The 23,290-nt window shown below is 47.4% G+C and overlaps 7 protein-coding genes, 1 non-coding gene and 2 pseudogenes across 8 annotated transcripts; 6 read left to right on the forward strand and 4 right to left on the reverse strand.

Annotated features, from left to right (window-relative positions):
* Nucleotides 1-2,133: 2,133 nt before the first annotated feature.
* On the forward strand, nucleotides 2,134-2,207 carry TRNAI-AAU (transfer RNA isoleucine (anticodon AAU)). Its single transcript has one exon. It is a non-coding gene; the product is annotated as a tRNA-Ile (tRNA).
* A 3,711-nt stretch (nucleotides 2,208-5,918) lies between these two features.
* LOC129063795 (histone H2B type 1-K) lies at nucleotides 5,919-6,306 on the reverse strand. Its single transcript, XM_054564862.1, has one exon. The coding sequence runs from the start codon at nucleotides 6,304-6,306 to the stop codon at nucleotides 5,926-5,928; it is 381 nt and encodes a 126-aa protein (XP_054420837.1). The 3' UTR covers nucleotides 5,919-5,925.
* A 285-nt stretch (nucleotides 6,307-6,591) lies between these two features.
* On the forward strand, nucleotides 6,592-7,019 carry LOC129063808 (histone H2A type 1-like). The gene has a single exon (XM_054564874.1). It carries the CDS (start codon nucleotides 6,627-6,629, stop codon nucleotides 7,017-7,019), a length of 393 nt encoding a protein of 130 aa, XP_054420849.1. The 5' UTR covers nucleotides 6,592-6,626.
* A 1,129-nt stretch (nucleotides 7,020-8,148) lies between these two features.
* Nucleotides 8,149-8,582, forward strand: LOC129063775 (histone H3.1). Its single transcript, XM_054564841.1, has one exon. The coding sequence runs from the start codon at nucleotides 8,149-8,151 to the stop codon at nucleotides 8,557-8,559; it is 411 nt and encodes a 136-aa protein (XP_054420816.1). The 3' UTR covers nucleotides 8,560-8,582.
* Nucleotides 8,583-10,693: 2,111 nt separating this feature from the next.
* On the forward strand, nucleotides 10,694-10,793 carry LOC129063977 (uncharacterized; annotated as a pseudogene).
* Nucleotides 10,794-11,898: 1,105 nt separating this feature from the next.
* LOC129063809 (histone H2A type 1-H-like) lies at nucleotides 11,899-12,602 on the reverse strand. The gene has a single exon (XM_054564875.1). It carries the CDS (start codon nucleotides 12,565-12,567, stop codon nucleotides 12,181-12,183), a length of 387 nt encoding a protein of 128 aa, XP_054420850.1. The 5' UTR covers nucleotides 12,568-12,602; the 3' UTR covers nucleotides 11,899-12,180.
* A 285-nt stretch (nucleotides 12,603-12,887) lies between these two features.
* Nucleotides 12,888-13,317, forward strand: LOC129063789 (histone H2B type 1-K). The gene has a single exon (XM_054564857.1). The coding sequence runs from the start codon at nucleotides 12,888-12,890 to the stop codon at nucleotides 13,266-13,268; it is 381 nt and encodes a 126-aa protein (XP_054420832.1). The 3' UTR covers nucleotides 13,269-13,317.
* Nucleotides 13,318-19,549: 6,232 nt separating this feature from the next.
* Nucleotides 19,550-19,942, reverse strand: LOC129063786 (histone H2B type 1-C/E/F/G/I). The gene has a single exon (XM_054564854.1). The coding sequence runs from the start codon at nucleotides 19,940-19,942 to the stop codon at nucleotides 19,562-19,564; it is 381 nt and encodes a 126-aa protein (XP_054420829.1). The 3' UTR covers nucleotides 19,550-19,561.
* Nucleotides 19,943-20,146: 204 nt separating this feature from the next.
* On the forward strand, nucleotides 20,147-20,557 carry LOC129063865 (histone H2A type 1-H-like; annotated as a pseudogene).
* Nucleotides 20,558-21,043: 486 nt separating this feature from the next.
* H1-5 (H1.5 linker histone, cluster member) lies at nucleotides 21,044-21,724 on the reverse strand. The gene has a single exon (XM_054564831.1). It carries the CDS (start codon nucleotides 21,722-21,724, stop codon nucleotides 21,044-21,046), a length of 681 nt encoding a protein of 226 aa, XP_054420806.1.
* Nucleotides 21,725-23,290: the final 1,566 nt, after the last annotated feature.

Consider the following 23,290-nt stretch of genomic DNA (forward strand, 5'->3'; position numbering starts at 1 on the left):
GTCAAAACTAAAGAGAAATGTTCTTTAGGAGGATGACCACAGAGAGGATTGAGACACTTTCCTGGGAAATAGGCTATAAACTAGACTATAAACTCTGGCAACTGGGCAAAGACCTTTGTTGAACCCCAAAGGAAAAATGAATTAGCTATTAACCATTACTTTGTTCCCACCTGCTATCTTCTCTATTAGTGCGGAGAAAGAAGGATTACTGGTCAAAGATTAGCACATTTGACACATAGTTCCTGAAAAACTGTGAGGCTATGTGTTGCACCTACCTACCAGACCGCCCTCCAGAATGGCGGCACTCAATCCTCAGCTTCAAAACTCCGGACTGTTGACAGCTCTCAGCTGGCTTGGTCTCTGGGACCTGCCCTCAAAAGAAGGGAGTCACCTTGCTCAAAGCTACGCCCACCTCTGGGGGCAACTCAGATCCAAGATTGGTCGATGGAAGGCCTGCCCTCCTGCTCTCAGCCTCACTTCAGGACATTTCTGAAGGGTCATTGCAGGTTCCCCAATGAGTCTGGCTGAGGTCTGTTATGACCGCATCAAGTTCAACTGCCGCCTGTCCCAACCGTACTGATTAAAGAGCTCCTCAAGGAATTTCCTGCACACAAGCCTCCACCTCACTGTCTGACCCCAGGGAACTGACCTAGGACATAAGGCAAGTGACTGATGCCTACTCTGATCTCTAGATGTCAAAGTAAGACTTTCAGAAGTCATTTTCCATAGCAGGTGCCCTAGTAAAACAAGAATGATAATAAGGATAAAATTCTGCTCTACACCTACACTTTCAAAGTTTTCACCACAGAACAAAATAAATGAAGATACCTATTAGTCGATTCAAAAGATGTACAAAATTAATGAAAGGTGCTATAGCATCAGAAGAATAATTTGTATTTATGATATTAATAGCAAATAATTGAAATGAAAAGTTAGAAAATAAATGGCAAATGTAGCTAATCACAGGATGTGATTCTAATTTCTAGTTTTTAAACATCGTGCCTGAGAAAAGGGCTCTGCAGGAAGGAACCTCACTGGGAGATCTGACCACAAATCCCCTCAATGGGTAGCTCGCGGTGGGTACTGAGCACCAGGCCTACAATTCGTTAGTAAAAGGTTATCTTTGCCTTAAGCACGCCCTGTCCACTGTCCTTATGCACCTAGGTTAGCATGCCTTTGAAAGGTCAGAAGTAATCCTCTTTTTCAGACCGGTGGGAGGCCTAAGCACATTCCAGAGAGCACAGGGCGCTGTTCACTCTCCTGTAAATCCAATCCCCGCCTTACTTTCTCCCGCCTTTAGGTAATCTTCTTCACATCACCTCCCTGATCGCAAAGGTAGGCTAGAAGCTGCAAAACTGTCACTCCCTGGAAGTATTTGAGGGCTTGCTTCCTAGCAGTTGGGATTAGTTAGGTTCAAATCAAACGTTAGAAAAACTCTTTACTGGTTGGAGCGCCTTTAGGTCAACAACGTGAATATCAAGTACCTTATATTCTAGTAGCGCTTTTCCAAAAGAAGGCTGTGCAATATGTAGATATACGCACACAAGCGCTTAGAAATGGAGAGAGCTTCTAAAATGTGTCCAGGCCAATTAGCTTCTGAAAATATCACTACCTCTAACTGAGAAACGGTGCTGAGAGGAGGGGAAAGGAAGCCAGCGCAGGGGGCAGAGGTGACTCAAGAATGAGTGCCGCGCTGGCGCGTCCCTGGCGGACAGCTGTCGGCAGGTGGTCAGCCCGGCTGCGAGGGGCACCTCCCCTGCGATCCCAGGCTTCTCTCGGTTCGGGCAACGGCCCTGACTCTGGACCTCCTGGCCGTGGGCTTGGGGTCCTAGTTCCCGGGGACCGGAAAGGGTTCTGGAGCGCCGGCCCCCCGACTCGGGCGCCACCGCGTGTCGGACTCCGGCAATGCAGTTCCAGACCCGCGACCCCGAGCACGGAGTCTTCTCGGTTTGAGAAAGACCAAGTTTCCCAGGAAGAAACGCATATCTGGAGCTTTTCCTCCCTCCCCCTCCGCCCGCACCCCCGCGTTCCTTCGCCAAAAGAGAACAGAAAGAAGGGAGGAATTCCCTCTTCTACGCAAGATGAATATCAAGAATAGTGCTGTGTGAATATGGCTCAGCAGCAGACCGCCGTGGCCGGTTAGCTCAGTTGGTTAGAGCGTGGTGCTAATAACGCCAAGGTCGCGGGTTCGATCCCCGTACGGGCCATGTAAGGGTGGTAATTTTGTGCTTTAACCGCGTCAAGCAAAAGCGTCTCTAGATTAAGCAGGACTTTCACTTCTTCCAAACCTCCTGGCTGGCCCCTTCTATGACTAACATCCTCAGGCCTCAGGCTCCACTTCATTCTTCACAGCAAAATGGTAACGAAGCACCTTATTCTTGTTTACTTTATTTTCCTGTGAGGAGACTTCCTTAGAGGAAAAATCTGAATTATGTTAGTGCTCTGAAAACAGATTGTATTAATCGTATATCACCTGTCATATTACACATTCCCCAGTTCAGTCTCACACAAAACAAGATTAAAAAGAAAAAGTTTCCAAAACTTCAACAGTAGGAATGACAAAGTTCTTTCTTTAATACACTCTACACACTTATTCCAAAATAAAATAAAAATTTTAAACATTTTTAAAAAATTGTAAGCCTTTTTTGCATACATAGTACATTAATGTTTTCAAAAACAGGAACTAAAAGATAGAGATACATTGAAAAGTTTTCCTTCCATCCTCCTCCCTCATCAGCCCATTTCTCACCATTACCTCCCAGAAGTAAACTCTGTTCTTAATTTCTCATTTATCTTTACATGCACATATTATATTTGTATTGCTTATTTCTTTTTTCCACACAAAAGATAGCATAATTATTTACTCATTATTTTGGATTTGCACTTTTCTCTTAGTATATCTTTGATATTTCAAATTGCACTTCAGCTTTGTACACTGTAAAAATCATAGCTTATTTTCAAATGAGCCTGTCTGTCCAGCCAGAAGTTGAATCTGGAAACTTCTGAACCATTTTACCAAGCATAGGCATATCCAACCCAGAGGAGGAGGTGGCGGAGGTCATACCCTTAATTCTGTCTTACGATGTGAACAAATCACTTTCGTAAGCCAGATGATATTCCGAGAGGTTTCGCTATGGACGCCTAGACTGTTCAAAACAGAAGAGCGGGCTAGGGAGTTGCATGGGATCACGGGGCAGGCAATACAAAGAGCTTCCTCAAGGTGAATCGTCATGACTTTACCACTGGTGTCCATTTTTCTCCAGTTTCCTTCACCTGCGAGGGTGTGTGCCATGAATAAAGAAATCACGAACAATACGAGGGAACAGTAGAATGAAAGTTCATTTTAGACCTATTGAATTCCTCCAATCCTCAGAGGATCACCACATTTCCCTTCACACAGTAATGTTTTTATTGCTCCATGTTTTAAAACAAGTAACATCCATTGAAATAAAAACTATTTGCAAAGAATATGAGATGAAATGGGAAAGGAGGGTTTGGGAACCAGTGCGTGCGATCTCCATGTGCCCGACCTGGATGGGCTCCTGAGAATGGGTACTTTAAAAAAGAATGGTGAGTACAAGCCTATCTTCCCCCTGAGGAGTTTCTCATAGAAGCAGAGTTTATATGTATAGATGTCTGTTTGTAGATACTAATATATCAAGTACATAACATAACAAAAACTAACATTTATTCATTCAGCACAATTTTTTCCAGCATCTGTGAGACAGTCACTGTTTCTGACACTAGAGATGTAGCACTGAGTAGAATTATTTTTTTCAGGATTCCATGGATGCAATTCAGAGACAGCCAAAGACAGCTGAAGGTAGAAGGAAGGTTAAGATTCTTCCTCTAAAGTTTTTTTTCAGTAAACCTATTTTATTCCACCACACAGTGTACTCAGAGTAATCACTCAAAGGAAACCTGGGTAGTAAACAAAACTACTGTCAAGGACACAGGACGCAGGCAAAGCCCAGGGCACAGTCTGATTGGTGTGGCTGGTAGACACAACAACCCAGTTTTAGTTTCAGTGAGCTTATTGTTTACAGAGACAGGAAAAGGAAGAGTAGCCAAAGGTGCCAGCTCCCTCGCTCCTTGTTCTGCACACCGGGAGGGAAGGGGGGACGACCGGGGAAGGAGGCTGGCGGAGCGCACGGCCTGCGGAGCCACCCGGCTGCCCAGAGCTCAGGGAATCTAACACTGTCACACCGGCTCCTCTGTGCACCCCTTCTCCAAGCCCAGAATTTGTCAACCACTTGCTGCTCTCGCTAAGTAACTCTAGTATCTCTTTCAGTCACCTCTGGGCTTCGTTCCTGAGCATAGGGTTTCTTCCTACTTCTAGAGCAGAACATGGGACCTCTGAAGGATGGCTTTGTGTTGTGCCAAAGAAAGCTGAGAACACATTTGCCGTGGTAACAGAGGCAGATTAAGTCATACTAGTGGGGCCAGAAGGGTTTCCCCACTTTTATGACGTCACTGAGTGATCCCACAAATGAGCAGGCAGAAGAAATCGCCTATATTGTCAGGCAATTCTTCCTTTGACCTTCTTGTTCTGAGACCTGCTTCTCCCCTATTGACCCTACAAAAATGTGAGTCAGGTCATGTCATTTCTCTGCTCAAACCTCTGATGGCTACTCAGAAAATAACCCAAGTTCCTTCCTATTACCCACTGGGTCCTACACAATGAGGCCCCGCCTCCTTTGTGCCCTCCAGGGCTCTCCGTCTCCCTCCACGCCAGCGCCCCGGTGGCCTCTCGCTTGCTCCCGCCTCCAGGCCTTAGGATGTAGTTCACCCACATCTCTGCTCAGCTCATTCTTTAACTTTCTTAGGTTCCTGTTCAAATGCTACATTATCTATTTTCTGACCATCGTATATTCAGTAGTAACACTGCGGCCACCTTCCTGCCCCATCCCCAGCCTGCTTAACTGCGTCGTCTGTTCTATGGCTACTCTCAAAGAAGGCCAGTACCATGCGAACAGACACCTTCTCTGATTTGTAACTCCTGAGGCCAGGGGCCCGTCGTTCCATTCCTAATCCCATTTCGTCGGCAAACTTTATTACAACCGCACTTTGGCAAGCAGCAAGTGGAGACGCGCACTCTGATAAATCCCCTTTTCTTGCCTAAAAGATGTACATGTCGGAGTGCACAACACCCTCCACTCAGCCCCTCGGGCGCCCCGCGCAGCTGTCTCACATTCTCCCCGGATGACCTCAGCCACGCAGGCCGCCTTGGCGGGGCACATCCTTCTTCACCGCTGATGGCAACGGGGCGGGGGCTGCCAAGACCTAGGACGCTTTCCCTTCGCGTTCCTCTAGTTTGACTTTAGGCTCAAAGAATTCAAAACAAAAGGCTGGCCAGTTCTTTAAGTTCACTGTTTTTTTTTCCCCTGGAGTTTTATCCTATATTCTCAACACCAGGCCTAATCGCGGCAAAGAAGGTGTAAGAGCTTTCCTTTGTTGCTTCGCTCTATCTGGGTCAACCTAACTCTGAGGTAGGGTAGTATCTAAGAGGAAGTCCTTTTTTTTAAAAGAGAGAGAGAGAGAGAGACCCAGTGAGAGAGAGAGAGAGAGAGAGAGAGAGAGAGAGAGAGAGACCCAGTCTAATGACTTTCGGGATTTCTATGGAGAAATGTTGGCCGCCTCCAGACTTTCAGACATTGCCGCTACCCAGTAGAGGTGGGGAAAAGTTAGATGCTAAGTTTTGACATATTCTTGCAAAAGTGACAACTGCTTAAAAATTTCAACAGATGTCAGTTAGACACTAAGTTTACCTTAAATGTTACTTTGTAAGATGGTGAACCCAGATCCTCCCGCCACCACCTCCCAAACACACAAAGGAAAAGCAGAGCAGCTCCTTCTTGGCCGGTGAGTGGCTCTGAAAAGAGCCTTTGGGTGTGAAGGGGCCCGATGAGTCTCTCCGCGGAGGGCTCACTTGGCGCTGGTGTACTTGGTGACGGCCTTGGTGCCCTCGGACACGGCGTGCTTGGCCAGCTCGCCGGGCAGCAGCAGGCGCACGGCCGTCTGGATCTCCCGCGACGTGATGGTCGAGCGCTTGTTGTAGTGCGCCAGGCGCGACGCCTCGCCCGCGATGCGCTCGAAGATGTCGTTGACGAACGAATTCATGATGCCCATGGCCTTGGACGAGATGCCCGTGTCCGGGTGCACCTGCTTCAGCACCTTGTACACGTACACCGAGTAGCTCTCCTTGCGGCTGCGCTTGCGCTTCTTGCCGTCCTTCTTCTGCGCCTTGGTCACCGCCTTCTTGGAGCCCTTCTTCGGGGCGGGCGCGGACTTGGCGGGCTCGGGCATGGTCGGCAGGAAAGGCCACAGACGCTGAGGAACGGCGAGCAGGAGGCTGCGGGTGTGCTCCTCCCGGGTCACAGCCTCTTAAAGGAGGCGGGGAGTAAAGTCCTGCCTGACTGGCGGTAACTCGTGGGAACGTCACACGAATGTTGCCCAGTCAGGACAAGCGTATTTCAGAGCGAGGATTCCCATTGGTTTAGGCGAAAGCGCTGTAACTTTTCGCCAATGGCACTGGTTCTTCTTTCGAGCCCTGGAACGACTATAAACAGGGCAGCTTCGGGCGCCACAACTCCCACTCAAGTCGGAGCCAAAGTTTTCTGTGCATCATGTCGGGGCGCGGGAAGCAGGGCGGCAAGGCGCGCGCCAAGGCCAAGACGCGCTCGTCGCGGGCCGGCCTCCAGTTCCCGGTGGGGCGCGTGCACCGCCTGCTGCGCAAGGGCAACTACGCCGAGCGCGTCGGGGCCGGCGCGCCCGTGTACCTGGCGGCCGTGCTGGAGTACCTGACGGCCGAGATCCTGGAGCTGGCGGGCAACGCGGCCCGCGACAACAAGAAGACGCGCATCATCCCGCGCCACCTGCAGCTGGCCATCCGCAACGACGAGGAGCTCAACAAGCTGCTGGGCAAGGTGACCATCGCGCAGGGCGGCGTCCTGCCCAACATCCAGGCCGTGCTGCTGCCCAAGAAGACCGAGACCCACCACAAGGCCAAGGGCAAGTGAAGTGGAAGATTTGAGTCTTTCTCTACCTTAACCAAAGGCTCTTTTCAGAGCCACCCACGTTCTCACTAAAAAGGGCTTGCTTTTTCCCAGTTGCAGCGGCTACTTGCTAACAACCCTTACTGTAATACCTCAATGAACCAATAGATGTCAGTGCGGCCACTCCTGGAAACGTGAAAGTGAACCACAAAAGTTAATAGCATAGTAAAACGGGTGGGGATGCTTTGCAAAGTAGGCAATTTATGGTTATCAATGCTGCAGACCCTCAGGGTTGAACCAGGAGAAAAACATGAGAAGAACAATAGGTTACAAGCAAAGATTTAAGTGCAATTTTAGTGACCGGGCAATAATACCACTTGTCTTAGTCTCCAATTCTGCTGGGCCCTAGTCGATTGTAAAACGGAAAACTACTCCATGCCCTCGAGTTATGTCCTTTAGGCAGAATTCAGTGCACGTTCATAAACGACGCAAGGGCACACTGAATTTATTTGTACCATTTACACGTTTAGGATGTTTTGCTCACCAAATCTCAGTTGAAATCGTAAGACTAGTGGAATGCTTTATATTAGAATGCTAGTTAGTGAAAAAGTAAACATTAAGTGTGACATTGAGTTAGATATATAGAAAAGGTCTATAAAACATTGTAAAATTCTCTAAGTAGAGAAACCAAGATGTTAACGTGAAATTAGCCTTCTTAAATTTGAATGAGACAAAAAAATCCCTTAGCCAATCCCATCCAGCGCGCGCCTTTTCAAAAGGATCAAATGAAAACCAGTTTCCGGTGCCAAAATTTAAAAAGTTCTTTTCGCAAACAAGGTGTTTCATTGTAATATTTACTTTCAATTCCGCGGGGAAAGGTCCAAAAACGCTGTAAAGAAAAGGCGGAAAGTCGGTACAGTGGAGATAAGGGTAGAACACAGCCGCTGTTGAAGGCGCTGGCGGTGGAAGTAGTTTCTAGCATGAAGGTCCCGGAGGCTCCCGCTGTCGGAAAGCAGGTGTCGCCTCCAATAACTTCACTGCGAGGCTTGATGGGCAGACGCCCGGTCCAATCAGGGCGGGACTCGCCTTATATAAACCGGTGGAGGGGGCCCCTCGCGCTTCTGCCCCACCTGGGTGTGTCGGAGTGCGCAGGATGGCTCGCACCAAGCAGACGGCGCGCAAGTCGACGGGCGGCAAGGCGCCGCGCAAGCAGCTGGCCACCAAGGCGGCCCGCAAGAGCGCGCCGGCCACGGGCGGCGTGAAGAAGCCGCACCGCTACCGGCCCGGCACGGTGGCGCTGCGCGAGATCCGGCGCTACCAGAAGTCGACCGAGCTGCTGATCCGCAAGCTGCCGTTCCAGCGGCTGGTGCGCGAGATCGCGCAGGACTTCAAGACGGACCTGCGCTTCCAGAGCTCGGCCGTCATGGCGCTGCAGGAGGCGTGCGAGGCGTACCTGGTGGGCCTGTTCGAGGACACCAACCTGTGCGCCATCCACGCCAAGCGCGTCACCATCATGCCCAAGGACATCCAGCTGGCGCGCCGCATCCGCGGGGAGCGGGCGTAAACTGTCTGCACGTCTTGATTTTGAACCCAAAGGCTCTTTTCAGAGCCACTTCTGTTCTCGTAAGAGTGGCTGTTGTACTTAGGTGTTGAAAACACTTAACATTCGTAGAAGGAACAAACGGCGGGCTCTGGTGAGTTCCTTCGAATAGTGGGGACCTCATTTTCCTCAAGTGTCAGCAAGGTCTCGTGTGGAGTGTGTATTGTAGTTACTGGAGAGAAACTTGAAAGCAACAGATATGTGGATATAAAGTGACTGGTTGGACCCTAAAATTATCCACAGGTAAGGAACAAAGAAGGGACCCGTCCGCATGGAATAACCGCCCACCACGTAGGGACGGGGTTCAGTGCATAGATAACCGGGACCTCTTTTCCCCACTTGTTAATCTGACAGCATAGCTCTGCTTACGTGTCCCGTGGCATCTTCACCGCACAAACAAGGGCACCTTGCACACTGACTTATTTGAACTCCCCCGGTCTCGTGGGAGAACGTATGTAGACTTAAGTGGGGTAATGCTGGTATTGTGCTTAACATTTAGCATTAGTGTTAGCAGACCTCAGGTTTTCCTACTGATAATTGCTCTGTCACGAACCCATAAAACAGAAAAAGACAAATTTGAAACTAGCTCCCTCAGGAAAATGCGTTAGTGTTCAGACAGATTTTCTTTTGTTGAGAATTGCGTTTTTCATTGTTTAGTAGTAGCTCCTGATAATCCTATAGGATAAAGCTCCTAAATGTTTTCTTCACATCCATTCTAAATTTGATATAAAATTAGCAAATGAGCCGCCTGGCTTTTGTTTGCCAGCTTTCAGTGTCCCGGTAGTGCAGGCCTGTGGGAGCAGCAGTTCCCAGGGATTCAACCCAACTCAAAGGCTCTTCTAACATCCACCCACGTGCACACCAAGTAGGACTGTTTCCGCGTAACTGGTACTTGCAGTTTTCTAAATGCCTAAAACTACGTTCAATTACTCGAATCGTAATGGTCTAGATTCTCCACCAGGAGTTGGGCCTGGCAGTTCCTTACAAGTGCTTTTCATCAGTTTTCTTGACAGGCAAGCACCTCAATTTACACTTCCTGTCAACTTGTGTACAACTGGTGTCCCTGGCCCTTCCTCCCTATTACATACAGAAAAGGACAGAACACTTGACTCACCTACACATTCAAGACTTTACCTGACAAATTGGCTTATGTACTCTGTGTCATCACAGATTTGTACAACGAATGGGAAGTCGTCCTTTACAGTCTTAATACTTTTTTAAAAAATTAGATAAGATCACTACTGCAAACATTAAACTGCTCACCATCATGTGCATCACCTTCCGGTACATGGGAAGGGCGACCTGTGATTACCATACACAGATTTTACATTGATGATAATATTTTACCAAATTTAAATCTATTTGAATCAACACCTCTACCAAAATAAAGTGCTGAGTATCTTCTCTCCAGAATCAGCTTTCCTCTAAGAAAGAAAAAAAGTATTTTTGAGGGGAGAACGGCCCTTTGACGTCACCCTCCCACTCTGCCAGCTGATTCAGCAATTTCCATAGAGATTGGAATTCATGAGTGTGCATGCAGTGCCTTCTTCTGAGCCGGGAAAGTAAGCTAGGAGGCGGTCAGGGAGGACCCACGAGAGATGGCCTGTCTACTCTGATCTGTACTCTTACTGACTGGGAAGGACACCTGCTCCTGGAAACTAATGTAATTATCCAAATTCATCTTTCAGTTTTCATTATATGAAGAGTTTATTCAGGGGCAGTGAGTAGTTCTAGTTATGTGGACATTTCTAATAACGTGGATGTGGACACACCATGTCTCTCAGGACTCTGTTGAACAGCGATGGCCTGGTAATTGTGCTTCCATCGCCCCATGCAAGGAACTGGGTTTCACTCTAGGAATGGCAGGCACACGGAAATAAATGTTCAGCAACACCAGGCCGTCTGGATCATGATAATGGGCAGATGGTGATCCAAGTACTAAGTTTAAGAAGAGGTCACAGGGGAAGTGGTGAGAACGATCCGTCTGGGCTGTTCATTTTGTTTCCTGGAGGTCAGCAAGAGTTTCAGAAACTTGTAGGTGAATGTGAATGTCTGAGTTCAGGAGACAGCCTGGATGGGTCAAGATTTGCAAGTCACTGTGCCACGTTGGCAGCACATGTACTAAACCACTGATACGGAGATCAGCATGGCTCCTGTGCAAGGAAGACACCCTAATGCACGACCTGGTCCATATTTTTTTAAAGTATTATGCCCAGTGAACTAAGCCAGTCAGAGAAAGAAAAATACCATACGATTTTACTTATGTGTGGAATCTAATGAACAAAATATACTAAAAAATAGAAGCAGACTCAGGTATGAAGAACACACTGACAGCTGTCAGAGGGCAGAAGGTTGGGGAGATGAATGAAATAGGTGAAGGGGATAAAATTAAAAGATTTTGGTGTCATTAGTATATAAAAATAGTCAAAGCCAAGGAGTGGCCCGCTGATCCCTTTCAGCTTCTCCCTGCCTCTTTTAACCTCTGCTTTCATGCCAAGATCCATCTTGCATTTGCTGCGCACGTTCATGCTCAGTCTGTACTGGAATTCCTATGCTTTCCAGTTTCCTCCAGTCCTCAGACCAGATGTTACCTCTCACACAGCTGACTCCTTCTCTATGCTCCGCTAATGTCCCATGTCCACACTTTTTGCTACATTGGGCTGCACTTGCTGTGTGTTACCCCCGGTTAGACTGTTTCTTTAAAACAATCAGTGTCTCATTAACATATTCCTAACACTTGGTACCTTAGTGTGAAATAAATACTTGTGAAAGCATCAATACATTATAATAAAAAACAGAAAAACGTCACTCTGCTTGACATGGGAGACTGGTACGTGGCAAAAATATTCCAATCCATCCCAAGGCCCAGAATAAAAGGGCTTCGCCATATGCCGGCACAGACATGAGAAACGTGCCGGAGTCTTTGAGCCCTCTACTCTCAAAGCAGCCTCAGGGTTTTTCAAGTTTATTTCTTCAAACTGCAAGTCTCCATCAGTGCTCTTGAAATCCACTCGGGAGCACCTACTATGATCATGGCTACATACAACACATGGACATCAAGGAAGGCCACTGTGGTAATAAACATACTGTCAGATAGTATGAATTAGTAAGTATAGTCAAGCGGTCAGAAACATTCAAAACAATTACTTGCAAAATAGTTAAAAGACCTGCGACCTTCCTGCTGACAATAGTGGGTGTCTGTGGAAACCACCTGTTATGTGCTCCAACAGATACTTGCAACTGATGAACTTGTCATTTAGGTCAATAGCTAGTTTTCAAAAATATACGTGTGACCTTCTTGAGTCAAACTGTTTTCTGGGTTCAGCATGACCTTGACACTACGACCTAAGTGGAACAAATATAACATGGGAACTTCTCTTGTTTGCAAAGCCTCCTAAAGGACAGATCTGGAATTAGAGGCAGCAAAAATGAGGTCTCACTAGGAATATAAACAGTGTTGTGTCAGAAGTTTAATAAGAAAAAGGGACTAGATTCTAGAAATGCAAAATTCGTGCTATCTTCTCAGTGATTATAAAAGTGGCTCTGAAAAGAGCCTTTTGTTTACTCGTTTACCATACTTGCTGCTTACTTGGCCTTGTGGTGGGTCTCGGTCTTCTTGGGCAGCAGCACGGCCTGGATGTTGGGCAGGACGCCGCCCTGCGCGATGGTCACCTTGCCCAGCAACTTGTTGAGCTCCTCGTCGTTGCGGATGGCCAGCTGCAGGTGGCGCGGGATGATGCGCGTCTTCTTGTTGTCGCGGGCCGCGTTGCCCGCCAGCTCCAGGATCTCGGCCGTCAGGTACTCCAGCACGGCCGCCAGGTACACGGGCGCGCCGGCCCCCACGCGCTCGGCGTAGTTGCCCTTGCGCAGCAGGCGGTGCACGCGCCCCACCGGGAACTGGAGGCCGGCCCGCGACGAGCGCGTCTTGGCCTTGGCGCGCGCCTTGCCGCCCTGCTTCCCGCGCCCCGACATGATGCACAGAAAACTTTGGCGCCGACTTGAGTGGGAGTTGTGGCGCCCGAAGCTGCCCTGTTTATAGTCGTTCCAGGGCTCGAAAGAAGAACCAGTGCCATTGGCGAAAAGTTACAGCGCTTTCGCCTAAACCAATGGGAATCCTCGCTCTGAAATACGCTTGTCCTGACTGGGCAACATTCGTGTGACGTTCCCACGAGTTACCGCCAGTCAGGCAGGACTTTACTCCCCGCCTCCTTTAAGAGGCTGTGACCCGGGAGGAGGACACCCGCAGCCTCCTGCTCGCCGTTCCTCAGCGTCTGTGGCCTTTCCTGCCGACCATGCCCGAGCCCGCCAAGTCCGCGCCCGCCCCGAAGAAGGGCTCCAAGAAGGCGGTGACCAAGGCGCAGAAGAAGGACGGCAAGAAGCGCAAGCGCAGCCGCAAGGAGAGCTACTCGGTGTACGTGTACAAGGTGCTGAAGCAGGTGCACCCGGACACGGGCATCTCGTCCAAGGCCATGGGCATCATGAACTCGTTCGTCAACGACATCTTCGAGCGCATCGCGGGCGAGGCGTCGCGCCTGGCGCACTACAACAAGCGCTCGACCATCACGTCGCGGGAGATCCAGACGGCCGTGCGCCTGCTGCTGCCCGGCGAGCTGGCCAAGCACGCCGTGTCCGAGGGCACCAAGGCCGTCACCAAGTACACCAGCGCCAAGTGAGCCCTCCGCGGAGAGACTCATCAGGCCCCTTCACACCCAAAGGCTCTTTTCAGAGCCACACATGTGTTCCCTGAGAGAACTGGCACTCGATTTTGCATAAAAGGTAGGGAAGACAGTTTTCAATCTGAAAACTTTGGAAAATGCTTCTTAAATTGTGCAAAAGTCCCTTTTGGTATTTATGGTTAAGAATGGTAACAGGTCAAGAAACGTAAAACACCGGAAATTTTTTTAGTTTATGCTTAAACTTAACATTCATGCTCAATTTGCTGCTGAGAATCCCCCTCTGAGGAAATTCGTGAGTAACTAGAAAATTCAGGGTGCTTTAGGGTGAAATTATTAACCAACTCCTAGTGTGAATCATTGGCAGAACGAGAACTTCCTGTACAGGGTACAGTGCCACCTGACTCCTCCCTCTTTCTGATTATCGCATAAATGGATTTAAAGGAAACCCCAGTTCGCGTTCCCTTCGCTTATTATTTTGTAACACCTCTGGTATGTGCCTTATGGCCACTTGTCACTAGGCTTACATTTGCACACAATAACCTAGTGGTATTGGGATAAAGAGGGTGAAGAGGTAACTTAAGAATGAAACAAGTCACCCCTTTTCACCAGTTCGGAATGGGCAGTTTCCTCTTCTCTGTGCACGTGTCCCGACCGGGGCAGGGGCACCGCCATCCCACACCCCACCCGCGTCGCCTTCCTCCTGAAGTTACGGGGAGCAGCGATCTCCTCCTGCTTCATTCATGTCCTTCACTCATGTTTTAATGTTTTACCTCCTTCCAGGATGGTGTTCGTGTTCACTGCAATTTTAACACTGTCAAAAGTTTTCTTGGGGAAAATGTTCAGAATGTAGGCCAGCTCCACATTTCATCTCACTTTTAATCCCTTTCCCCCTTCGCTGTAAGGGAGAAATTCTAAATGAAAGGGCAACCTTTTTGACTGGTGAAGGGGAGGCGGGCAGGCCTTTTCTCCGGGAGCGAAGCGCAGCCTCCCGGTGCAAAGGCTGGCGTTTCAGGGCCGGCCCGGACGTGTCAGGGGTCCGTGCGCAAACACACGTCCCTGCCGTTCGACAGACTATTAGATAAGATTTTAAATGCCGATATCTTTACTGTATTTCTAGCTATTGCTCAGTCTTTTCTATGAAACGGCAGGAGGGCTTAGGATTGTGGGAACAAAAAAAAAAGCACAAAATTTGCGCTCAATTTATGAGGTCAGGGAGCGAAAACAGTTCTGTTAAGGCGGTGGCTGTTTCCTTGGCCTGGAGGAGGAGGAGGCTGGGAACACGCGCAGAATTTTCATAGAACTTAATGTTAGTCCATTTCTTTACGATATCAGTCGACACTGCATAGAAAGCTGGCACTGTACGAAGCAGCACAACGGTTTGATCATTTCCTAAAACTGTTCTGCGTTACCTGTACAATGTAATGACGAAATGGCTGCTTTCACTCGGCCAGTTTTATGTCCCTCCCCCACCCCCGCCCAGTCTCTCACTCTTGCATCCAGTGATTCTTAGCTTTAATCATGCATCAGAATTTAATCATGCTGGTGGAATTTTGAAAAAAAAGTATCACTACCTCCTCCCAACCCCAGAGATTCTGATTTAATTGATCAGAGGAGCATCTGGGCATCAGGGACATTTGAAATCCCCCAAGCGGTGCTGGTGTCTGGGAGGGCTGATCTGTGGGAAGCAGCCTCGGAAGCACCCAGCAACACACCTCGTGCCCTCGACTCCCTCGCAGAGCCCTCCTCCTACGCTGCCCAGGGCTGGTCGCCAGGAAGGGTGTGGCCGAAGCGATGGCAGGTCGCTTCCAAGGTTAGATGAGAGATTCCCATAGGCCGGCCCTCGGCATGAGTGGTCCTTCAGGCACTCAAACAGTGAGGGACTGAGGCCTGCAGGCAATAGCGCTATAAGGAAACCTCTCCTTGGACCTTGGAAGCTCCAGTCCCCCTGAAGCCTTGAGAGGACGAGAGTCCGTGACTGCAGCCTCCGAGGACCCTGCCCCAGAGCCACCCAGCCAAGCTGCTCCCAGGTTCCTGACCCTCAGAATCTGTGAGGTAATAAATGTTTCGTCTCTTAAACTGCTGGATTTTGGAGTAATGTGTCACACAACATATTTAGTTGATAATATAACAACTAAAATCTTGACAAGCTTTTCTTTCAAGATTTTATCTTGTTATACCTCTTTCAAGAAATTTTCCCAGATTGTCATATTCCAGATTAATATCTACTCCAAATTGCTACAACTAACAGTAAATTAATATCATATAATTAACTATATTAGATATCGATTTATAATATATATTTTAATATTTAATTATATACATTTAACGGGCATAGATAATTTATATAGAAATATAACAATTGTATTATTCTGCCATATCTGTTTTATGAGGTTGCATGTATTATTTTATTCAATGTTGCTCAAATCTCAGTCATTTTAGTTCTACTTACACAATTCTATTCTTTTTGCTGTATCTAGATATACTCTAAATTGTTATTTACTTAACTGTTTTCTTTATAAGCTAATAGTTTAAAGATTTTATTTATTTTTAGTTATTTATGTGTGAAACGGGAAGGGAGGGAGAAAGAGGGAGAGAACTATCAGTGTGTGGTTGCTTCTCACGCGTCTGCCACTGTGGACGTCGTGGGCAGCCCACGCGTGTCCCCTGACTGGGAACTGAACCGGCGAGCCCTTGGTCCTCAGGGTGGCCCTCAATCCACTGAACCACAGCAGCCAGGGCTTTCTTTATAAAATAATATTTTAAAAGACAACTTTACATCACTACCTAGTGAAAATTTCTACGTCTGACCATGGACAGAGAGTAACTGTGGAACAATATTTTTTAAAAACATTATTCAGTTCCAGTGATATTCTATTTACTGTCTCTTACCTTGAGCTTGAGACCTGTTCTTTGTTATGAAGTTGAAGAGGGACAGGGTGGGCGTCCGTGGGTATTTAATGGCCTGCTCGTGTCTAATTGCCACTGTACCAGTTACTTAAACAGAAAGGTTCAAGGGGCATAGAAAAGAGAATGACACCTTCACTCTCTATTTCAGCATTTTAAACACCAAACTTTACATACTATGCACCGTAATTTCCTGGGCTCTCTTCATGGTGCTTGGTATAGATCTAGGAAAATGTTGGTTTAATTAATGTATTATTTTGTTGAACCACTGTGATATGTCTGTCAGAAGATATAAATATATATAACTCAAGAAACTCACATTGTGGCAAAACATTTATAGTCATACTTCTCAAAATTTTTTAATAATTACTTACTCTGTTGAAAGAAAAAAACATCTGTGTATACACTGTTCATCATAATTTTAACCTGTGTACCTCATCCAGGACCCAAGAACATGCTTGGAATCTGTGTACCTCACCTCATAATGTCCTAAGAAAAAAGTGGGACCTTGTCGTTGTCTCTATTTTGCAGATCATTAAGAGAGTGACAGGCTCACTGAAGTGCCCACAACACCCAGCCACAAGCTCAGAGCAGAACATCAGTCTCCTCAGGTGACATAACATGCAGAAAGCTGCCCTAAACTTAGGATCAAATTTTCTCATCTATTTCTATGCTCCAATCTTTGTTTCTGTTCTATAAATTGTTGTTCATGTAAAAAAAAATTGACAAAAATTATTTGGGGGTAAATTATGTGAATTATTGGAGCTATCAGTTACAAATTGCAGTGAAAAACAGTAAGTAGCATCCTGTTTGGGGATCAGCTGAAATCAGTTCCCAAGGCTGAGCAGCAATGCCATAAATTAATCTAGATTATTGAGTTTATTTTAATTTTTTCCCTTTATTATAGGAATGTTTACTTTCTAAATACTGGAGTGAAAGGGGCGTCATATGTGAACCTTGTCTAGAGGGGCCAAAACGCCTCCTGCACGTCCGCTCATTCTGCAGGTTCTGGCCGCCCTCTGCCATATCCTCCTAGACATCTGCCCTCCTGACAGTTCAGTGCCTTTCAGGGCATCCCTGATATGAAGCACACATATGTACACATTCGCCAGGCCCCGGACATATGTGTTTAGGTAACTTGATCCCTCTGCACCTGTTCCCATTTCCTCTCCTAGATGTTATCTGCTGTTTCCCTCATTTTGAAAAACAAACCACCACCAGAATTGGCTGCTTATTTTCGGTGTCCGTGCACTGCTGGGCAGGATCAAAGGCACGTATGCTTTGAAAAGTAATGATTTAAAAATCCCACGTGTACTGGTGAATTTACTACCTTCAAATATCTTGAGGGAGAGATGTGGAAGGAGAGAAGACAGATTTTAAAAAGTGTAATTTCTCTTCTAAAAGAATAGAGGGAGGGGTAGACACGCACTGTTCCTTAAACACATAAAATTGTAGAACACAAATGTGCGTGTGTATACAAACACATACATGTCCGCCGCATAGAACTGTCAAAGGTTTTGTGAGAAGCTGAGTAAACGGAGTTTACAAGAGCTGGAGACGATGGGATGCTGAGTAATTGTAGCCAAAATCTCAAGTTTTCAGAATCTTTTGCTGGCCTCTGTCAGTCTTTTTTTCCCTAGTCTCTAGAAGAAGGTAATACTACCTAGAGGGATGCCAGTAACTTTGGAGTTGTCATAAGATTTCCTCACGACGACATAGATGATGCTTGAAACATATTACATACAACTTCCATGTATGTCGGAGCCTTTCACCGCCCCCTTGCCCTCCCTGTATCACATAAGTGTCCGCTGCCACAGCCTTAAAACATCTATTAATGAAGCTACCTCTTAAAATTTTTAAAAATCACACACATGTGCTTCTTTGTGTGCTTAAATGATATGAATTTGGTTTTATTTTCAAGCGTTATAAAAAGGTACCACATGTAAACCTGAGATTTGTTTCTAAAATTCAATTGTGTGTGTATTTCAGTCATTTTCTCTGCTATATGCTATCCTGAAGTATAAATGCACCTCAATAAATGTATTTATTCCTTTGACCATGAACGTGTGCTTTCTTCTAGTACTTTGCTATTAAAAACAGCACTGCTCTGTTGCATGTCTCCAGTTACAAGTGTGCAGAATATATTCACATAAACTTCTGGGAGTAACATTTCTGAGCCACTGGAGTAAGATAATTAAACACAGGGCATCATCAACAACTTTCAGAAAATATCCTGATGCGGAAGCCTTTCCACACTGCTCCTGGGCAAAGAGCAAACTACGGCTAAGCACCTAGGCCATCCCTGAGGGCTTAGAACGGAGAGATGGGTGCAGGCGCCACGACTGCGGTCCGGTAACGGCCCCTTTGCCCTTTATTTCTCTTTCTCTCTGTGCCGGTGACTGGCAGCCGCCACAGCCACAGGCACAGCTCCAGGGCAGGGGTTCGACCAAGGGCTTTCTTTCAAGACCAACTATCAAATCCTGGCCCCACTGCCTTTTCTTTTTCTTTTTGCTCTATTTTCTAATTTTTAAACATTTCTTCCAATTAGTAGAGAAACAGTGCATGAAAGACTAGCAGAGTAAAAGAATAAACAAAACAGCAGGTTTCACAAGAAAAATAGGGAATAAACCTAATTACTCCCATAAAGAGTACTTTCACCCAGAAATCTGAGAAAATGGTTAAAAGGGCAGTCCCTCCCAGAAAGCCTCACGGCCCAGAATTCTCCGAACAGGACAGAATCCACAGGGAATTTATTTCAACCTGTGCATAGACCTGTGGTTTATTTCAAACTACAGGTGCAGTGTGTGTATTGGGTATCACTGGTTTATGCGTAAGGTAACTTGAATTGGTTTTTTTTTTTCTCTTGCATTTTCTAATTTACTACTTGGAAAATCAACTCAGGAAAAGGGAAGAACTAACATTTCTCCACCTTACTCCCCAACCCCCAAGACAAAACATGAATAAGACAATTTGCTTATACTTAGTGCTTATCAAGCTCTATTTTTATTAGTAAGTTACTCATTAAATCAAGGATAGAGGACTTGAAAACAGTATGAATACACCAGTACCCAGATTGACATTTTTTAAAGATGATTTAACTGTTTTGAGACAAAGGGTACTTTTCTTTATTGTACTTGTCTGATAATGAACTTCACACTTGTTGACTCAAGACACATGAAAAACGCATTGAAGGGGGCCACAGCATGCACTACACTGCAGTGGGAGTATTAGTCACAGGATCAAAAAATGAAACTGGGGAGCTTTTTTTGCAGCAAATATACATTTCCCCATTAGTGAAAAGTGAGTAACAGTTCTTTTTTATAAAGACTTAAGTGGCTCTGAAAAGAGCCTTTGGGGTTTAGAAGGCCAAGCGGCTTCTTGCGGGTCTACTTGGAGCTGGTGTACTTGGTGACGGCCTTGGTGCCCTCGGACACGGCGTGCTTGGCCAGCTCGCCGGGCAGCAGCAGGCGCACGGCCGTCTGGATCTCCCGCGACGTGATGGTCGAGCGCTTGTTGTAGTGCGCCAGGCGCGACGCCTCGCCCGCGATGCGCTCGAAGATGTCGTTGACGAACGAGTTCATGATGCCCATGGCCTTGGACGAGATGCCCGTGTCCGGGTGCACCTGCTTCAGCACCTTGTACACGTACACCGAGTAGCTCTCCTTGCGGCTGCGCTTGCGCTTCTTGCCGTCCTTCTTCTGCGCCTTGGTCACCGCCTTCTTGGAGCCCTTCTTCGGGGCGGGCGCGGACTTGGCGGGCTCGGGCATGGTAGACAAAACAAAAAAAGGAAACTCAGCAGCACAGAGAAACTGACAGTACAGGTTGACGTGTCCTATTTATATAAAACTTCGCATGCAAAGAAGGTGTTATACAGCATGGTCTGATTGGTAACTTCGGAATATCAGTCCTGTCCAATGAGAATGCAGGATGCCAGGACTTACATTTCATTGGTTAAAATGAAACAAATAATAGCTAAAAACTGCTATAAAAAGTGAGCCCCCTGAACTTTCATTTCTATGGCTACTTACACTGAAGGGTCAAGATTCGGAATGTCTGGACGCGGGAAGCAGGGCGGCAAGGCGCACGCCAAAGCCAAGACCCACTCGCCGCGGGCCGAGTTGCAGTTCCCGGTGGGGCTGGTGCATTCCACGCTGCGCGAGAGCAACTACGCCGAACGGGTCATGGCCGGGGCGCCTGTGTACCTAGCCGCCGTGCTCTAGTACCTGGCGGCCGCTATCTTGGAGCTGGACAACGCTACGCGCGAGAAAGCACCTGCAGCTAGCCATCCGCAACAACGAGGGGCTCGCAGTCTATTGGGCAAGCTGACCATCGTGCAGCGCGGCGTCCTGCCCAACATCCAGGCTGCGCTGTTCGGTAAATAAAGGTTTAAGTAGCAAAGTTCAAACCCAATGGTTCTTTTTAGAGCCACCTAAATACTTTAAGAAGAGCTGGGAGTCCCATATTTTTAACCTGGTGACAGTGTTTTTCCTACAGGGGAAGAGAGAAGGCAATGAATGAAACAGTGAATATGTAGCTTCACAGTCGTGTCACCAGCACTGGGGAAAGCATGGGAGTTGTACCGGAGATCCTAGGTTCGCAGGCAGGTGTGTTCAATCCCTAAATTACCAGACAGGGCAAATGGGTGTAATGCCAGACTTCCTGTTAGTCCACTTTGGGTCTCACCGTGTTTATACCACTATCAGCAGTCAGGAGAAACAGCAAAAGGATGGACTTCGCTGCATGGCATACTCAATCAACCACGTACTAGTGGGTAGGTAAAGTGTTGGAGTGTACAGCTGTTTCCAGAGATATCTGGGTGGCTCTGAAAAGAGCCTTTGGGTTTTGATGCCTTTTAAAAGGCATGCCTCCTACTTCTTTTTCGGAGCCGCCTTCTTGGCCTTCGCCGCCTTCGGCTTGGCCGCCTTAGGTTTAGCAGCTTTGGGCTTAGCTGCCTTAGGCTTCACAGCCTTGGGCTTGGCGGGACTCTTGGCTGCCTTTTTGGGCTTCGCGGCGGTCTTAGTTTTCTTGGGGCTCTTGGCCACCTTCTTAACGCTTGTAGCCGCGGGCTTCTTCGCTTTCTTGGGAGTCTTCTTGACGGGTTTCTTGGCCCCTGCAGCCTTCTTGGGCTTCTTGGGGGTGGATCCTGCGGGCTTCCGGGGCTTGGTCGCGCCCGCCTTCTTACCCTTGGGCTTTGCCTCGCCAGAAGCCGCCTTTTTGTTGAGCTTGAAAGAACCCGAGGCGCCGGTGCCCTTGGTCTGCACGAGGGTGCCCTTGCTTACCAAGCTCTTGAGGCCCAACTTGATGCGGCTGTTGTTCTTGTCCACGTCGTAGCCCGCGGCCGCCAGCGCTTTCTTGAGCGCGGCCAGGGATAGGCCATTGCGCTCTTTAGAAGCGGCCACGGCCTTGGTGATGAGCTCCGACACCGGAGGCCCGGACGCTTTGCGTTTCGCCGCGCCCCCGCTCGCTGCCTTCTTGGCCGCCTTCTTCTTCGCCGGAGACTTCTCCACCGGCGCCGGGGCGGCGGTCTCAGCAGGAGCGGTTTCCGACATGACGATTGGAGGAACTGCTAGAGGAGGAGGAGGAGAGACTCAAAATCCAAAGCGCGGGTTTGCAGTGCTGCCTCTCTCCGCCCGGGCTTATATAAGCCGCGGCTGCGCTGTGATTGGTGGCGCGTCCTATCCACCGCCCTCGGGCGGCCGCCTTTAGCGGTTGGACTTCCAAATTGTCTTTCCGTGTTTCTTAATCCCCCAAATCGGATTAAATGCTGAAAATAGTAGGACACAATGTGATGCTCTGAAGCTCCAAAGTAGGAAAGCAGTCCCCACAGGCACTTCCTTGTTTGTGTTTTTATGAATCACGTGCAACTGGTGAAAGATATTTTTTAAAATCTCCGGTTTTCCGTAGAAATCCACCTGGTTTAGGGCATCGTGCTACTTAGTTGCATGTGACAAATTTCTACTAGATATCAAGTGAAATTAAAAAAAGAAAAAGCTGTGTCCCTAAATTTGGCCTTTGGCTTTTGCAAGAAGAAAGACACTAGTGTGATTGGTATGTCATAACCTGTGTTTCTAACTATAGCAAGTCACACAGGCTCAGGGAAACTGGTTGCCTTCAGTCCTCCATGAACCTCATGGACCTGATTTTTAAAACTGGTTCAGCTTCCTAGGGGGTTCTATGCACCTATGTCTTTAGAAGCAGGTATTTTGCATCTTGGAAAAGATCATTTGCAGCAGGGAGAATAGAAATTACTTTGGAGACACGATCCAAAAACCTAGATTCAAATTAAACCTTAAGTTCGGTATAGTTGATTGACATGCATTCTATCCTTAGTTCCTATTGAGATCTATTAAAATGGGGATAGAAAATGTTTAGCCCAGATAATGTTTTAGAGAAAACTCTGGAATCTGCTAAAAAAAATCTTCCAGGGCTCCCAGTAGCTGTCAAGAGCAGAAACGGGACTCTGTCTGTTTCCAAGGTACTTGTCCCGTCCATCACGAGAACTTCTCATGTCCATCAACATTAGCACATTGGGCCATCGGCAGCACCCTCGTTTGAAAGCAGACGGGAGACATCAAGGTGGGTATTGTGTTTCAGCAACGATAGGCCTGCATTTTACAGAAACACTTGGCTGCTGTCTATGAGAAGGGTGGGTTGGAAATTTCCTGAACTCAGAAGAATTCAGGAAAACATTAAACACCAATGAAACCGAGGCAATGATCGTGAGTTTGAAATGGAGGATGGAGACGCTTGCTATTGGCTTGGAAAGAATATAGGGTGGGGAATGGACAGGAATTTTTGCCTGACCTGGATGATAAGGGAGATCAAATGACAACTGCGGCCTCCGATGCAATCCACAGTGAGTCCTGTTCTCTGTGAAATACTTCGCAGTGAAATAGCCAACACACTTCACTCAAGGGCGTCCTGAAGTTGAAACTATAATAGCCAAGGATGGCCATATCTGGACAGTGACCTGTTTTTCTAAGGTCCTCAAGCTAAAAGTGGTTTGGATGTTTTCTGTTAGGAAAATAATGCAACAGAGACCATATGTGGCCAGCAAAACCTAAAATAATTACTATCTGGCCCTTTTGCTGTGTTTTGAACTCATCCACATAGAC

This window comes from Pteronotus mesoamericanus, unplaced genomic scaffold, assembly GCF_021234165.1.
Source record: "Pteronotus mesoamericanus isolate MK-2021 breed Mesoamerican mustached bat unplaced genomic scaffold, CSHL_Meso_final scaffold_99, whole genome shotgun sequence".
Taxonomy (NCBI): domain Eukaryota; kingdom Metazoa; phylum Chordata; class Mammalia; order Chiroptera; family Mormoopidae; genus Pteronotus; species Pteronotus mesoamericanus.